The sequence below is a fragment of the Mixophyes fleayi genome, chromosome 3 (genome assembly GCF_038048845.1).
Source record: "Mixophyes fleayi isolate aMixFle1 chromosome 3, aMixFle1.hap1, whole genome shotgun sequence".
Classification (NCBI taxonomy): Eukaryota; Metazoa; Chordata; class Amphibia; order Anura; family Limnodynastidae; genus Mixophyes; species Mixophyes fleayi.
In genome coordinates, this window is record NC_134404.1 from 230,336,611 (window position 1) to 230,354,771 (window position 18,161).

Consider the following 18,161-nt stretch of genomic DNA (forward strand, 5'->3'; position numbering starts at 1 on the left):
TCCGGTTTCCTCTCACACTCCAAAAACATATTGGTAGATTAGTTGGCTACTATCAAAATTGACCCTAGTCTCATTGTCTGTCTGTCTGTCTGTGTGTGTGTGTGTATTAGGGAATTTAGACTGTAAGCTCCAATGGGGCAAGGACTGATGTGAATAAGCTCTCTGTACAGCACTGCGGAATCAGTGGTGCTATATAAATAAATGGTGATGTTGATGATAAAGTGCCAATGAATGACTCCATTGCAAAAAGACACTAAAAAAAAATCTTTAAATTAAAAATAAAATAAAAATTGAGTAATATGTGTGTGTGTGTCTCAAGTGTGTTGTTGCCAGGGGCGGGCTGGCAAGTTTCAGCCCGGGGGCGCACAGGCGGTCGCATCACATGACACGCGATGCGGCCGCATCACGTGTCATGTGATGCTGCCGCCTGTGCATTGTATCCAGGGGGGGGGGGGGGGGTGTCCCAAACAGCAATTCTACTGAGCGGCGATGCCCCCCTGCCCCCCGGCCCAGCCCACCCCTGGTTGTTGCATGGGAATCAATGACCTGTCAGGAGTTAAAACTAGCTTAATTATGATATTAATTTAGCATTGACAGATTTATATGTAATAACATTTAATTAAAACACACTACTATAACAAACAAGAATACGAAACGTGACTTATGAATCCTGAAACCGTGCAAAATCCTTTGCAGTACTGTAGCAAAATAGAAAAAAATAATTATTGCAGTACCGTGTCAGCCAGAAAAATCTATGTGATGTTGAATACTTTCGTGACAAAAAACACAAAAGTAGTGTGATATCTTTATTGGCTAACCAAAATAATTTTTTATATTTGCTAGCTTTCAGAGCTCAGAGGCCCCTTCACCAGGCAAGTTTACAAATGAATGACTGAGAAAAGGGCACAACATTTAAGGGATGTTACATCAAGCAATTTGTACAGGGCAGGGGGATACATCACTACCAGAAGGCTCAATACTGGCCACTATGGATGGGGAGTCTCTGTACTCTAACATACCCCACAAGAATGGCATAGCCGCATGCCAACACTACCTTCAAATAAACAGTGTAGCCACGGAGCCAACCCTGCAGCTGATCAAGTTCGTACTCAATCATAATTACTTTTCTTTTGGGAAAGACATATACCTGCATTGTATGGGAAGTGCCATGGGTAGTAATATGTGACCTCAGTATGCTAATCTTATTTATTCAATCTATTAATTTTCTTACGTTTTTTATTATTTTTCACCCCCATTAGAGGTGCGAGAAAAAAAAGGTGATGTTACATTTTAAATTGCCGTGTTAAAATGAAATGTTGTATAATTGGATAGCTTTCTCCGCATCAGTCTATACTTTTAATAAAGGGTTAAACTCAGGCGGGAAGTGATTCTTTCGAAAAAAAATCCCCCCAAAAATCACTACATTAAGTGGTGAATTATATTGCAGGGAAAATTTTGTGTCGAAAATGGAAAAAATACGCAGAGAAAATAGTCTATGTGGTAGAATTTTTTTCCCGCGTCTTATTGAATTCCCCCTTTGAGTGTAATTAAATTGTAAACACATCTCTCAGCAGGAGAGAGAAACAGATCCACTTTCATACCAAGCCTATTGTGTTAGAAGTGCTAACCTGATTTAAGATCACTTCATGTAACAAATATGTTTTAATGTGGTGTGCTCAGCAGGACGGTATCTTCAGTGTGTATTAATAACAAGCTATAATAAAAGTCAGGATATTTAGTTTAATATAATATGGGATGTCATGTAAAATGTAATTTTTAATTAGAAATCAAGAATAACATGGGTGCATGCATGTTAGTTTGTAGACAGACTTGTCAGCAATCCTTAAGGAAAATCTTGATTAATGCAGAGAGGGAGATAAGTAGCTTGTTTTTTTGCAATTGAACTTTTAGGCCACATACTGGCTACTAAAATCTGCACTCCCTGTTGTTTTTCTCTTAAACTGGATGTTATGTATGATACACAAGAGAAGAGTGTTGAAATGTAAAGCTTTTACAGGTGCTGCTGAAGGCAAGTGAGTGGTCACCCGTATCAAACTGTACACTGCGCTTCTCTGGAAATATATGTTCCTGTTGCTGGAATGTTGTCCAAGAAAGTGGGGAATGGACAACACATTCTTGTTACCACTTCAAGAAGAACTCTGAGTGGAATACTTAAATAAATCTGTTGTTTCACTGAACAATACTTCTCCCATGATCGACAGAGGGTCTGCAATACATTCAAAAGTGTTTTTTAAACTAAACTTTCAGCACATCACACAAAATAGGACACAATTTAGCAATCAAATAGCAATTATGAAAAGTTGCAAAATCTTCTTCATTACTTGACACAAATTGACAACCAGTGGTGCCGTTTGAGCTGGCAGAAATCTAGTCACATTCTATAGCTACAATGAGATGCATTTTGCACCAAACGTACCACATTCTAGGACAGAGCTGGTGCTTTCTCACTCTCATGATTAATTTAAGCCAAATGGTAGGATAATTTAGTATTTTAAATAGAAAAACTTTTATTTTATTTTATCAACACTAAAGGGCTAGGAGGTTTGACATTTGATTTGATGTTTACACTTTTGGAGTGATACGCTTCAGATTTTTCTATATCACTGGTCAACTAGGCACACTTTTTGATTGCGGAGGTGTCACCCAATGTAAACACAGGGGCGGATCTAGAAAATTATTTTACCAGGGGCTATTTGGGGGGAATTTAGTCCCCGCCCCCTTTTTGACAGCTAAGGTTGCCTACGGCTGCACACTATGTGCAGGTCCATTCGGCACAGACAGGCAGGGAGAGTGTGCTGCTCTCTGTTAATAAAACACAATCAGAGCAGCCGGGCAGCACACTTTTCCTGCCTGTCTCTGCCGAACGGACCTGCACAAAGTGTGCAGCCGCCGGCAGCAAGCCTCAGCTAGGATCCACCACTGTGTAAACACGCACCTTGTAGTGTGCTGGGAGGACCAAAAAGGGTCTCACAGTGGTCCAAGTGGAAATTTAGAAGTGGCGGTATGAAAAATGTAATGTGAATGTAAGTGACTGGAATTTGATAGTTTTACAATGAAGGCAGTAGGAGAAGTGGCGGTATGGCATACCACTATATACCAACCCACTTCGATCCCTGGGCTCACCAGTAAATAACCAAAGTGTTTTGCGCTCCACATACAGTAAACTTTATAAATGTAGTCCATTACAAAAGAATATGAATGGGAAAATAATATATGTTAAGTGCTCCGTATTGCAATAATTATTACAAGATGCATTCTACAGTTAGGTTATTAAAGCAAGAATTCACTGACTACACCACGCACCTTTACAGTGTAAACAACATGTTAAATCCATCAGCCTATATTCTGTCAAACGATAAACATTGCTCAGTGTGGTTATGCCCCATTGCTGTACCGGGAATTCATACCTCTGATGAAAGAATTTCAGTAAAAGCTGGGATAAATCCAGCTGGATAGAATTTGCACATTATAACATAACCTACATAGCAGAAAAGTGTGCTTAATATAAATTAAGATAAATGCTAATTGAGATAAATATAAATCTCACAACATGAAGCAGAATGTGTGTACCGTGCTGCTTTTTGAGTAAATAAAACAAGGCAAGCTCTCTTCTGGTCTGTAACAGAGTATGGTGTGAAGGATTGTTATACTAGGGGAGTGCCCTCCCTCCTGTCTTTCCGATAGTTGCCACTAGTCGGCCCTCTCCTCCCTCTCATCTTGCACTATAAGCTGCGCTGTTATACAAACCAGACGTACAGCTATTTGGCGCTGGACCACTCCAGCCCCACTGTCAAAACTTTGCTCCATGTCGAATTTGCTTAAACTACCGATTGCTATAGTGAGGGGGAAGATAACAAGGACAACGAAAGAAAGAAAGGAAGAAGGTGATTCTAAGGAAGCATCGCTGTTCTCTCCATAGAAGAAAGTTTGGAAGTGACTGAGTTCTAGTGTCCCGGTGCCGGCTCTACCTGTAGAAATGTTATAGCAGAGACCACCATTTTTACCAGTTATTATAAGGCTTTCAGCACATGTCCGACATCCTACCGCATCTCCGAGTGGCCCCTTGTAACGCTAGTATTGACGTGCTCGGGCCATTTGCCAGGGTTCAGCATCAGATCACACTGCCGGCGTAGCACATCATGCCAACCTTTGATGAAGTGTTGCAGGAGGCTGGTGAGTTTGGACGCTACCAGAAAAGGGTCTTTCTTCTGCTGTGCATGACGGGGATAACATTTGCCTTCTCTTTTGTGGGGATAGTATTTCTCGGACAGATACCGGAGAGTTATTGGTGTAGGAGCTCAGAAGTGGCTGAACTGAGTAAGAGCTGTGGTTGGAGTCCACAGGAGGAACGGAACCTCACAGTACCAAGGCTACAAGGTGACGAGTCTGACCAAAGCTTATGTGACACATATGGCATCACTTGGAATACCAGTGTCTCACCAGTCAGCTGTAGCAATCCCATGTACTCCTTCACCAACCAGAGCCTGGACCAGCTGCCAATCAAACCATGTCAGGATGGATGGGTCTATGAAGAGTATCGCACAACCATCATAAGTGAGGTACTACAATTCTTAATAAGCTGTACTTGGGGGTGATTGTCATGGGGTTATGTTGGGTTGAAAATACTGCACAATTTGCAAAAATGCACAAAATAAGGTTATATACAAACCCAAACTTAACTTATCCACTGTTTAAGGCCATTTGTGCGGAGCCCCCACCACAATGCTCTGTTATCAGATCCACAGTTTTGTGCTGTCTGTATAGAATAAATATATATATTCTACTAATTTAAATAATCATTGAGTTTTCTGCTTGTAGCAATACTTAAAGCCAAGAGAGAACAGTGATACATCAGTGAAACAGGAGGTAGGGTAACATGTAGTTTTCCAACAGATTCGGCCTTTGGTGATTTTATCCAAAGCATTTACCAGACTTAATTGTATGCAGAGTAACTGAAAGCAACTTTTACTGCATGCAGATCTTAAAGTATATTGCTAATCAGAATGCTCAGTGCAAGATCGTGTGCATTTATTAAAAAACTTCAACAGCAGTCACGAAAATGACCACCTTTGTGATTGTGATCAGAGGGGAGAGCAGTATGATGCTGTGAGGGATTCGAAGATCCCCCTACTGCAATGCTCACCCCATAGAGTAGACCTCAAAAATTACACAGACGGTTATGTACGCCACATTACCTTATGTGTAAATGCCTTTTCCTTACTTGTTACATTGCTGTAAATAGCAGTCCCCATAAACATTTATGGAGACTGCTATCGATTTTGATAAAAAATGGAAAGCAGCAGATATCTACGAAATCTGCTGCAATGCTCTGTTGATATATTTGGACCATACTTATATCAGCATCTATTAGTTTTCAGCCAAATTGAATGAAAATATTGAATAATAAATATGCCCTCATATGAGCAGCACAACGGTTATGGTATCATGGTATACATGAGTGAGATGCACTGTTGACCTCTGTCCTATTTTAAAACAAGGCCCCTGGTTGTTGCAGAGCCTTTAAGACGAGTTCATGAGTATCACATATTCAAGTTCAATGATGGTTTTAAAATCTCCTCAAGGTTTATATCGCAAAGTCTTGGTGGGGTGGAATTCTTAGTTGTATGCTATATACAAAGTTTATTATGTAAGATGTAGGACATACAGAATGCAAAGACCAGTAGCAATAAGTTTAATTTCCTGAACTGCATGAACTAAATTCACTCAGTATTAGCTGCATTTATTGAATTCATAGTCCTACTAACCATTCCTGGTTTATTGTGTATTCTTTTTTTTATAGTGTCTAGAGTAATTACAAAGTTTTTCCTGATACCCTACAATCCTTAAATATTGTAAATAGTTACATTATGTACAAAAATTAAGTAATTGGTCCTACATATAGCAATACAAAGTGAATGAATGATGGAAACAAAGATATACAACTCCAGTTTTTACTGGGACCTTATGCATTTGAAACATTGGCTGTATTGCACTCTCTTGGTCAGTAAAGGACAAGTGGTCTGGGGTACTCAGTTATGTGAATTTTTCCTTGAATATTCATATACTATTGCAGAAATACACTGCTTTTACACAAAGTGCAAAGAGATCAGGTTGCAGGTCATATTCACCAAATTTTGCTAACAATACTCTATATCTGATCTGCTTGATATTTATTGGTGTGCTGAAATAACTGATTAGCTGAATCTACATGTGTCTAATCTGTTCAGTTTTGCCCAACACAGTAGTCATTAAATTGGACCCAGATCTGTGTGTTTGGTATTTAAGCTAAATAAAAGGAAGACAGTCTGTATACCATATTCATTTCTTGTTTATGTGATATATAAATAAAACACTTTATTACAAAATCCAGACTAACAATGCTAAGGCAGAGTAGATGTAAAACTGCAAAATATTTTAAAAGTGCATGTAAAAAGCATTTCATTAAACAGGCGAAAGTTATAAATGGGTTTATTATAATAGCTTTTATCAGTTCCACAATCTCAACTTTCACTGCCATGGTGACGTCTTGAAATGTTGATGGTTCTATGCTTGTGTATACTTATGGGCAGATTCAAATTGGTGCAATGTCCACAGAGACTACTATTTTTTTTACTAAAATCTCTTCTCATTTTCCCTTGCGATCTCATAGAGATGAGAGGGAAAATTAGCAGAAATTTCTGTACTGCATTAGCCAGCAATGTGTGCATGAGGAAACCTATGCCAGAGCTCCCTGAGTAAGCTATCGCTGGCAATACCAAGTGATTGCTATCTCCGAACTGGTGGTTTGGGTTACTAGGGAGAAGCCCTAAGTCCAGGGAAATCTACCCTATCATAAATAGGCCCCTATCGGTGTCATATTATAACATTCATGGTGTGCCCTGAGCAACTTCTTAATTATCTTTTAAGTAAATGATACTGAGATTCAAAAATAGCCAAAATAACACAATTAACTGTCCTCTACATCATATCATATCAAGTTAATATTCTTATGATTTACTTTTAAACAATACTCACTACTAAGATAAAATAGGTTAGCAGTAATCTACAGTTTATAACATTGCAAGTAACTGAAATAATGTACATCATCCAATGTTTAAGATAGTACAAATTTATATTGGCATAGAGTAAGAGAAAGTGAGCACACTAATAAAAGGTAAATACTTACATTGGCTGGATGCCATCCCCATTATTTTTAAGTCCATATTCCTAAAGAGTAAATGGAACATTATTGTGTGTTGCAACACAGATTCAGTCATGCTTTACTTACCAGATGTGCCTTTGTGTGATGTGAATTACTTTACTGTAAGACTGATAAATTAAGTCATTTATAACCCATTAAGAAGAATCCCTGTTGTTTTACACTGGTTTGATGTGTGCCTCCAAAGTTGCCAATCTTATGAAATTGTTACCAGTAAAACTCAGCTGCTGAGTCGCTGTAACCATATCACACACAATGCTATCTTGGTGGATCTTGCAGCACTACAATTTCAGCCATTAAAAGTCGACTGCATTTAAGGATATGATACTATTTTTCATTTAAAATAATATTCTCCAATAAATATTAACTTATTCAAGATAGTAAGAATTAATCATGAGAATTTAATCTAACATGCAGAAAAAGAGGAACTGTATAATTTCATTATTTAATAATTAAAAATATGGTCAATTCCAGGGACCACACACTTCCAGGGACAAATCTTTAAAAATGTCTGTGGAAATTAAAGACAGTTGAGAACTGTGTATGCCACTATACACTGCACCTTGGAATCAATGGTGAAATCACTTTTTCCCATTTTGCATTGGAGCACACAAATTTGTATGTGGAACCATTCAATACCATAAAGCCAGATATACTTTAGAAAAAGACTGGTATTTATATCTGCTTTACAAATTAATGAATACCATACATCGTATTTTTGATCCTGAGAACATATTGGGGGTTAATTAAAACAGCTTACAATGGTTGACTATTTTTGCATTTGAATGTGAGAATTTTAGATACATTGAAAGTACTTTTATTTACCCGCTGAAGAAATGCAGTCTGACATGCTATTGTTTGCTCCAGGAGGCATTAAATGGAAACGTGTCTCATGCTCTTCAGGTAAAGTCATACTGCTAAGAAAGGGAACAACCCCAGGTTTGCATGTTCCACTCTCTATTTGTTTCATTAAAATATCAGAGTTTACATTCACCACTAATGACTATACTGAATCCTACAGTGTACATGCAATTCCGCTGTTTACTCACAAAGTGGTAGCTATGTTATCAGCACTTAAGTAAACAGGAGTATTCAGCACCTCCTCTCTATTTTTCTAATGACCCACCTGACACATTTATTTAACTGAACCACTCATGCAAAGGAATTCCTTCACTTCCAAATGACTGTGTTATCTGAACGAGTTTGTTTACATATCAACTGTTTATCCTCTGCAGAGTGATTTTTCCTCTGCACCAGCTATTTACTTTCCAGGACTTTACATTGACTATGCCTTATGGGAGCTTACACTATCCATATCAGTGGATCATTACTTGGTTAATATGGAATATCTTTTTCCCTTGACTGTATATCTGGAATAAGTACATATTTTATCTGTTCAGAACAAGACTGTGTCAATCCTATGAGTAGATTCTGATTTTACAGAGGGTAGTTATTTTTAGGGTTTTAATCTGATAACACATTATATTTTATGTATGTGTTTTTTCTATGTCTTTTTTTATTTTATTCTATTAAATGTGGTGTTTTATACTGGTGACCTGTGTGTATTCTCATGATTACATACCTATTAATTTTCAAGATTTCATTTTCAATTTAAATTATTGTGTATAGTCTTAATGCGCTGTTTACCAGTGTTTGTTTGTTGTCGATTTGGGAGATTTGCATCCTCCCTTAACAACTGCTAGACTAATACACATGTACCATCTTTATATTTTTGGGCGCCTATATCAAAAGGTCTTTTTTCTTTTCCTTGTACAAGTGGTCATAGCTGTAACACAGAGATCAGATAGGTCATAGGTAGATAATCCATCTTTACTCCTGACATCAATATGACTATTGTCCGAATTCCCCTGTCAACTGCTGTACCTTAATACTCATTTGTATATTATCTGACATTTACAGAGCAGGATTAGGCTTAAGGGAGCCTTTGGCACTTAAGAAAAGGGGACCACTATGGTCTAAAATTAAGAGCATAATGCCATGATTCAGCGAGAAAATTACTAACCCAAAATTAGTCACATGGTTCTGGATATACTGCAGTATTAGGTCCCTTGACAATCTAAATAATTAATAGTGCCTCTTGATGATCTAAATTAATACTGATGCCCCTTGATCTAAATTAATAATTGTGCCCCCTTGATGACTAGGTAATAATAGTGCTCCCTTGATGACTATATAATAATAGTTCCCCTTGAAGATTTTACTTTGGGGCATTTTCTTTCTTCTGCTCCTTCACTGGGTACAAAAGCTCCCGGCTCCCTTAAGCAAGTGACATAATAATGCTGCAACAGTAATGGAGCCAACAGCCTCTACATACATTCATGTCAGGGACCAGGTGCCCCCAGGATTATTACATTGTATACTTCTACATTTATAAATATTATGCCTTCCAGTTTTCAAAGGAACCTTGTACAACCATTATCTCTAGACAGTACCTTCCATGTTTGCTTTTTCCTACCCCTTCCCTTTTTACTTTATGTACCACTTATCTCCTGTTTAATAAGTTTAAAAAAATATATTGTCTGCATGCTGTCTACATATTTGTGACAAAAAGCCAGGGTAGTTAATTTGACATCAGGTGAAGCATATTTTCCAACAGCGCCAATTTAGGAGGGAAGGTCCCGACTTGAGGGCCCTGTCATGCGATCTCGACTGGGAAAGCACTGTCTCGATCAGGCTGGATTATTGGGATATGTCTCCATTCACTGCCCCAAATGCCCACAGCAATAAAAGGCTCTTTGTAGGTGAGAAAGTTAAGGGATGTAACAACAGCCCCCATTGTGAGTTTTAGCAGCCCACATTGCCTTTTCATAGACATTTAAAAATATTTTCAGTAAACGCATTTCATGCTGCAGGTTAATGAAAGCCATCAACATTAACTTTTGCAGTTGGATTCTTTGTTGCATTGGTATTTTTCTTTTCTTGATTTTCATTGCTTGCTTGCTCTCTGACTTTCCCTGATTCACTGTCATGGTATGGTCCAAAGTAAAAATTGAATTTATGGATGCTTACAGGAGCAGTCAGATCTGGCCATTTGGTGGCTATATTAGTTTAAGCATTACTTCATTAATTACATGAACACCGTAAGGGTAATTTATGAAAGTAGAAAGCAGGCACCATCCTTTGTGTCCCATTGCCTAGTAATGGGACGCAAAGCCTTTCTGCGCATGCAAGCCTGAGCCCTTACGTGGATATGAAAGCATCCCATTGCTAGGATATGGGACGAGGTGATCGGGGCAAGTCGGGTGGCCGTCTCTGGCACAACTGACAGTGCGGAGATGGGGCCTGACAGTACCCCCCTCACTACTCTCCAGAGGAGAACGAAGAAAGGACTGGTCCTCGAGAAAGAAGACGAGGTGCGTGCAAGTTCTTTTTGTCGACCCAAGATCTCTCTTCTGGGTCGTAACCCTTCCAATGGACAAGAAACTATTCTCTGCCACGAATAGAACAAGAGTACAGGATACGTTCTACCTCATACTCATCACCCAGGACTGACTTGATGGGAGGAGGTGGAAGATGAGATTGAGACGTAAAGGGTTGAGTAGAGAGATATGAAAGGAGTTGTGCACACGAATAGAGGAAGGCAGATAAAGTTTGTAATTGACTGCGTTAATAACCTGCGAGATGCTTAAGGGTCCAATGTAGCGTGGTGCAAACTTCATAGATCGTACTCTGAGTTTGAAATTACGGGTGGATAACCACACCTTGTCCCCTACATGTAAAACCGGATGGCTCCTGTGATGATGATCTGCAAAGTGTTTGTGCCGGTTAGAAGCTTTTAGTAATTTATCCCGTACCTTGGTCCAAATCTTGGAGAAGTCACGGATAGCTTCTTGAACGGCAGGTATTGATAACCTGGATTCGTCAGAGAAGGTAGGTAAAATAGGGTGTCTGCCAAAGATGATGATTAAGGAGATGTTCCGGTGGAATTGTGCTGATGATTATTATGCAAAGACTCTGCCCAAGGGAGATGATCATTCCAGGCGGCTTGGGGATCGGAGAAATAACAACGAAGAAAAGTCTCTGTCACGGGCACTAGGAGTCTTTGCCCAGGATATCACCAGATGATGTTCTTACCAGAGTAATATAGCTGGTACTATGGTCCTCTGGTAGCAGGGTGACAACGGAACAGGAGAATCAGCAGATGGTGAGAGAATGCTCAAGGAAAGTCTATGACTAGCAGCAACTGGTAATGACTTAGATGTATGAACACGAGGAACCAGATGGACAAGTAAACGTGAGGAGAGTCAGTGGTCTGCGTACAGCAAGTTGTACCACTGCTATAGTGAGGAGGAATGTCCAGGAGTAGAGAGGAGGTAGTGAAACTCAGTGGTCTGCGTATAGCAAGTTGTACCACTGTCTATAGTGAAGGAATGGGTTCCAGGTGCAAGTAGGTAACGGGGAAGTCAGTGGTCTGCGTACAGCAAGTTGTACCACTGCTTATGTGAGAGGATACTTGAAACTGGTGCCAATGGGAAACAGGAGTCAGTGGTCTGCGTTCAGCAAGTTGTACCACTGCTATATATATGTGAGGAGGGGCACGAGGAGATGAATGGAATACAGAGGATACACGGGCGGCACACGGAACTTGATCCCACGATGATAACCACAATACAATAATAACTGACAAGCGCTGCTTGAAGTATACAAAGTCACTATAGAGATCCAGGTAATAGGAAACAAAGTCAATAGTAACAATAGCTTCAGTAGATGGAAGACTCCGGAGATGAACACAACACAGTCCAGACGGATATGCAACACAATAGCAAAGTCAATGGAAAGTATGCATACCGCGGTTCAGGAGAGCAGGCTGTCAAGGAGAAGTGCAGGGATACCTGAAAGGCTGAACGCCGGCAGGAGGAGAGACCACTGGAGGATGGAAGCGGTAATCAGGTTGGTGCAGCGCACGAAAGGTAACCGGTAATCAAAGGAGCAATACTCAGGAAGCAGTAGTAAGTAAAACTGGAAACATGATGAACACGGGAGAGTTGAGGCTGTCTGGTATCCGGCAGTAGTAGCGGAGGCAGCGGAGGGGAGACACGCTGAACACAGGAGAGTAGAGGCGGTCTGGAATCCGGCAGCAGTAGCGAAGGCAGCGGAGTGGAGACACGCTGAACACAGGAGAGTAGAGACGGTCTGGAATCCGGCAGCAGTAGCAGATAGGAATCAGTGGAGAGCTGACACAATGAACACAGGAGAGTTGAGACGGTCTGGAACCCGGCAGTAGTAATGGAGGCAGCGGAGAGCAGACACGCTGAACACAGGAGAGTTCAGGCGGTCTGGAATCCGGCAGCAGTAGCAGATAGGAATCAGCTGAGTGCAGACACGATGAACACAGGAGAGTTGAAGTGGTCTGGAAACCACAATTGTAGTAGACAGGAATCAGCTGGAGCTGAATACACAAGGAAACACAGGAACACCTTCAGAGGCTCATGGGGAATGAGACTCCAAGATCAGGCAACTAGGTAATGATCACAGGTGGTTTAAATAGGAAGGGTTGCCTGATCATCCAATTAATTAAAAGCAACAGGTACTGAAGGTTTCATAAGGGCTGCACATGCGCAGACCCTCAGGATGGCGGACGGCCACGGTTCCTGAACACAGGAGAAATGGCACTCACAGTCCGGTGAGTGACAGTCTCCATATCCTGGTTGACCCGCTCAGTTTGAACATTGGTCTGCGGGTGGTATCCCGAAGAGAATTTTAACTGGATCCCAAGATGACCACAAAAGGATCTCCAAAACTTGGAAATATGATCTCTCGGAGGCAACCATGAAGACGAAGGGCATTCTTGATGAAAAGAAGAGCAAGTTCTGAAGCAGAAGGTAACTTTTTAAGAGGGATGAAGTGTGCCCATTTAGAAAAGCGGTCCACTATCACCCAAATAGTATTAAAACCATGACTATTCATTAGGTCCGTAATAAAGTCCATAGAAATGCTGGTCCATGGTGATTCTGGAACCGGAAGAGGTAGAAGAAGACCGGCAGAGGATCTCCTGGGGGTCTTATGGTGTGCACAAACGTCACAGGCAGCTACAAACTTATGGACATATGAGCTTAAGGAAGGCCACCAATTATTGCGGGACAAAAGAGCAATAGTTTGCCTGGTGCCAGCGTGAGCGGCAAATTTGAAGTCGTGAGCCCAAGCTAAAAGTTTGGGGCGCAGGTGAACATCCACGAAGGAACGCCCAACAGGAGGCGTCTTCGGAGAGTATTTGGTCAGAGCTAGGATTTTGAGCAGGCTAATAACAGGTTTTGCATCTGGAGGGCAGGAATCAGATGGATCCAAAGACTTAGAAAGGGCATCAGCCCTGGCATTCATGGACCCTGCACGAAAGGTCAAGATTAGTTGGAAACAAGAGGAAAAAAGTGACCAACGGGTCTGCCCAGGATTCAGACATCTCGCTGACTAAGTGTGAGATTCTTATGATCCGTGAATACAGTAATAGGATGGAAGGCTTCTTCCAGAAGATACAGCCACTCCTCCAAAGCTACCTTGATAGCGAGAAGTTCCTTATCACCAATGCCATAGTTAATTTCTTGGAGAGAAATCTGTAAGGAGTGAAGGTGCCAGCGGGATTCTTCTGTGAAAGGATGGCCCCCACACCAACACAGGAAGCGTCCACTTCAAGAAAAAACAGTTGAAGCTGATCCAGTTGTCTCAGAATAGGAGCATCTCGAAAGGCTTCTTTCAAAGCCCTCTACAAGCGCTAGCTAGACTATTCTGCAACCCTGTGCTGCTGTCTCCTTACTGTTCTTGCAGCTTTGCTAATTTCACAGACGGGACTTGCAATCTCAAGTTACGGTTAGACCTTATCACAGGAATGGAGGACTGGAAAACACTTTCGATGTTGATCTGTGAATTGTTTATAACATAAAGATGTTTTCGGTAATTTATCATTGGTTTGGGACCAAATGCGAGAAAAATGCAGAACCAAAGAATCTGCAGCCGGAACAGAGGAACTAGGGTTGGAAGAAAATGTAGGCAGGATGGGGTGGGTACCAAAAACCACAAAGAAAGGGGAGGAACCAGAGGATTCGTGATCATGAATATTATGGGGAAACTCAGCCCAAGGAAGATCACTACAGTTATCCTGATTAATGGAGGAAAAACAACGTAGAAAACTCTCAAGATCCTGATTCACCTGTTTTTGTTTGACCGTTAGTTTGCGGGTGATAACCATAGGAGAATTTTAGATCCAATCCCAAATTTGTAGAAAAGGCTTTCCAGAAACTAGAGACAAACTGGAAACCTCAGTCCGATATGATGTCTTGCGGGCAGCCGTGGAGCCTAAAGATCTCTTTTATGAAGATGTGAGCTTATTGAGTCGCAGAAGGCAAACCAACCAAGGGGACAGAATGGGCTATCTTGGAAAAATGATCAATGACCACCCAAATGGTGTTGTACCCTGCACTAAGGAATCTTGTGTTGGACGCAGGTGATGCAGGCTGACACAAACTTACGTACATTGGAACTGATGGTGGGCCACCAATAATGCTGGAATTGGGCTAGAGAATTGGAGATCTCAAAAGATCGCGACAAGGCGTCCGCCCGTGGATTATTGGAGCCAGGTCGATAAGTGAGGATAAGGTTGAACCGACCAAAGAAGGATGCCCAGCGACACTTAGCTTCTTGAAGAAAAATAAGATTTCTGTGATCAGTATTAACGGTCACACGGTGGATGGCTTCCTCGAGAAGATGACACCATTCTTCCAGGGAAGATTTAGCAGCCAATAGTTCCTTACCCCCCAATGCCATAATTCCTTTCACATGAGGAGAACTTCTTAGAAAAGAGCCCGCAAGGTAAGTGCACTCCAGTAGCAGATTTCTGAAAAAGAGCAACTCCAATCCCAATGGAAAAGGCATCCACCTCCAAGAAGAAAGGTTCCAACAGATTGGGTTGAGAAAGTACCGAGCTGAAGAGAAAGCCTTTTTTAGAGTGTTGAAGGCAGTCACAACTTCCGAAGACAAGACTTTGGCATTTGCGGACTTCCGAGTGAGGGCAGTGATGGGGGGCAATAATGGAAGAGAAGTTATTAATAATCTGCCTATAATAGTTCGCAAACCTCACAAACCTCTGGATGGCATTTAGGTCTGTGGGCAGGGCTGCCAAGAGGAATTCAGGGCCCGGGTACAACAAACTCATGGGGCCCCCCCATAGTTGAGTAAGCCCTAAAAACACGACGCGGGTTTGGTCATACATTCAGGGGCGTGTCAATGCGCCATTGGGGCGTGGCTAGCCTAACGACGGTGCAAAAATTTTCGGGAATGTGGTCATACATTTGGGGCCGTGGCAATGCACCGTTGGGCGCATAGCTAGCACATCAAAATCACTAGGTCCTGAATTCACCACAGCGTCACATATGTCCAAGCACTCCTGACTTTTAAGACATCCAGCACCACAGTGTAGTATACAAAGAATGCAGTGTGTACACAAACAGTTCAGTCTTGGCCTGCGCCCACTGGGCTCACCAAACATTGGCATTGTCCCTACTAGAATCACAACATTTCACACACTATGCTGCTCTGTCCTACCTGTTCTTCTCACTTTCTCCACCCGAGGCTGCTGGTTTCTTTAGTTGTGGCTTGCCTGGATCTTGGAATGTAGAAGGACCTATTTGGGAAAAAAATGGCTACATTTAGAAAATTTCAGTCAGACGCAGCGTTAAATCAATAGCACCCACGATTAATAATTAGGCCTTCCTCCAGCCCCAACATTAAAATAATAGAATTCACATGTAATAAATAAACCTATTTCCCGTCATGCAAACAGCCTAGCAATACCTATTTCCCGCAACCATCACTGCCATTAAATAATTCATAGTCACATTTAATAAATAGACCTCATCCTCCCCAAACTCACCTCCACATTCAATAGGCCCCAAATCACCCCATCTTAAATTAATAATCCCCACTATTAAATTGCCTCACCATCACCCTACAAACAAAATAGCGCCCATTAATTAGCCACCACCTACCGCACACACACTACATTGCAACAAGCCCCATCACAACTACACTGCGCCCTCCATGCTGCTTTCCCCCCTTTTTATTCACTCTGTGCCTCTTTGCCCCTTTTTTTTATAACTCTGTGCCTCTCTGCCGCTGTTTTCCTCCTCTGTGCCTCTCTGCCCCTGTTTTCCTCCTCTGTGCCTCTCTTTTCCTCCTCTGTGCCTCTCTTTTCCTCCTCTGTGCCTCTCTTTTCCTCCTCTGTGCCCCCTTTTCCTCCTCTGTGCCTCTCTTTTCCTCCTCTGTGCCCCTCTTTTCCTCCTCTGTGCCCCTCTTTTCCTCCTCTGTGCCCCTCTTTTCCTCCTCTGTGGCTCTCTTTTCCTCCTCTGTGCCCCTCTTTTCCTCCTCTGTGCCTCTCTTTTCCTCCTCTGTGCCTCTCTTTTCCTCCCCTGTGCCTCTCTTTTCCTCCTCTGTGCCTCTCTTTTCCTCCTCTGTGCCTCTCTTTTCCTCCTCTGTGCCTCTCTTTTCCTCCTCTGTCCCTCTCTTTTCCTCCTCTGTGCCTCTCAGTTTCTTTCCTTACCTTTTGTCAGCTTCTTTCTTTTCTTCTCTTCTCTTCTGTCTTCTCTTCTTTCTTCTTCTTTGGTCTTGTCAGGCTGCGGCGCTCCTCACTGACTGACTGCCGGGCGTGACTTGATGACGTCACACCCGACAGTCAGTGTGAATGGAGAAGACAGGAGAGGAGGGACGCGGCGCCGCGGTCACGTGAGTATTGATTTTTTTTTTTTTTTTTTTATTTCTTATAGCTCCCCCCACCAACGCCCCCCCCCCCCCTCCCCCTACCCCGCGGGAATTTTTTTTTTAAAAAAATAAAAATACGCAAAATACAAAAAAAAAAAAAAAAATGACAAAAAATAGCAGCAAGGGCCCGGCCCGGGCCCCCTGGCATGGCCGGGCCCGGGTAAAATGTACCCGCTCCCCCCCCCTCTCGGCGGCCCTGTCTGTGGGAAAAGGCCAGTTGATGATAGCCAAAATCTTTTCAGGATCCATACGTAAGCTGGAGCCAGACACCAAATAACCCAAAAAGGAACTTGGGATCCTTGGAATACAGATTTTTCTAACTTGCAAAAAAGGCGATGCTGGCAGAGACAATTAAGTATCTCCTTAACGTGCTCCCGATGAGAAGATAAGTTGGGAGAAAAGATTAAAATATCATCAAGATACACCACAATAGACACATAATGAAGATCTGTAAAGATTTCTTTCATGAAGGATTGAAACACTGTCGGCACATTTCACAACCCAGAAGGCATGCCTAAATACTCAAAATGACCTTCTTTTGTGTTAAATGCCATTTTCCATTCATCCCCCTTGTGAATGCAAATTAAATTGTAAGCATCATGGAGATCTAATTTGGAAAAAATCTTAGACCCACTGAGAATATCAAAAAGCTCGGAAATAAGAGGAAGCGCGTAATGATTTTTAATGGTGATGTTATTTAATGGCAGAAAATCAATACATAGGCGTAATGAGCCATCCTTCTTTTTTACAAAAAAGAACCCTGCTCCTGCAGGAGAGGAGGATTTTCAAATGAACCCACGTTGAAGGTTTTCTGAAAGGTACTGGGACATAGCTTGAGTCTCGGGAAGAGAGAGGGGGTAGATCCAAAATCTGGGAATTTGTTTCCCTGGAATTGTCGATGGCACAGTCCCAAGGACGATGGGGAGGAAGTAATTCTATCGATTTCAAATAAGCATTGCCCAAGCGATTGTATTGTGTTTCCAAAGCACAAAGTAATTCATTTTAGCAGATGTAAATTTAGCAGTTCAATACATAATTATAATACAGTACAGCCAATACCAAAAGATAAATACATACCTCTGCGCTCGCTTGCGCTAGCTGCGCTCCCTCTGGTACCAGCGAACAGTACTTCACTCCAGAATATTGTGGTCAGAGAATGACTGAGGCCAGTGTCAAT

General features: G+C 41.7%; 1 protein-coding gene across 1 annotated transcript in view; it reads left to right on the forward strand.

The window, feature by feature from the left end:
* Nucleotides 1-3,730: 3,730 nt before the first annotated feature.
* Nucleotides 3,731-18,161, forward strand: part of SLC22A3 (solute carrier family 22 member 3) — a 201,946-nt gene continuing 187,515 nt past the window's right edge. Inside the window, exon 1 of the mRNA XM_075203271.1 lies at nt 3,731-4,580. Coding sequence (XP_075059372.1) covers nt 4,161-4,580 — 420 coding nt within the window. The 5' untranslated portion in view covers nt 3,731-4,160. The remainder of the gene's footprint in view (nt 4,581-18,161) is intronic.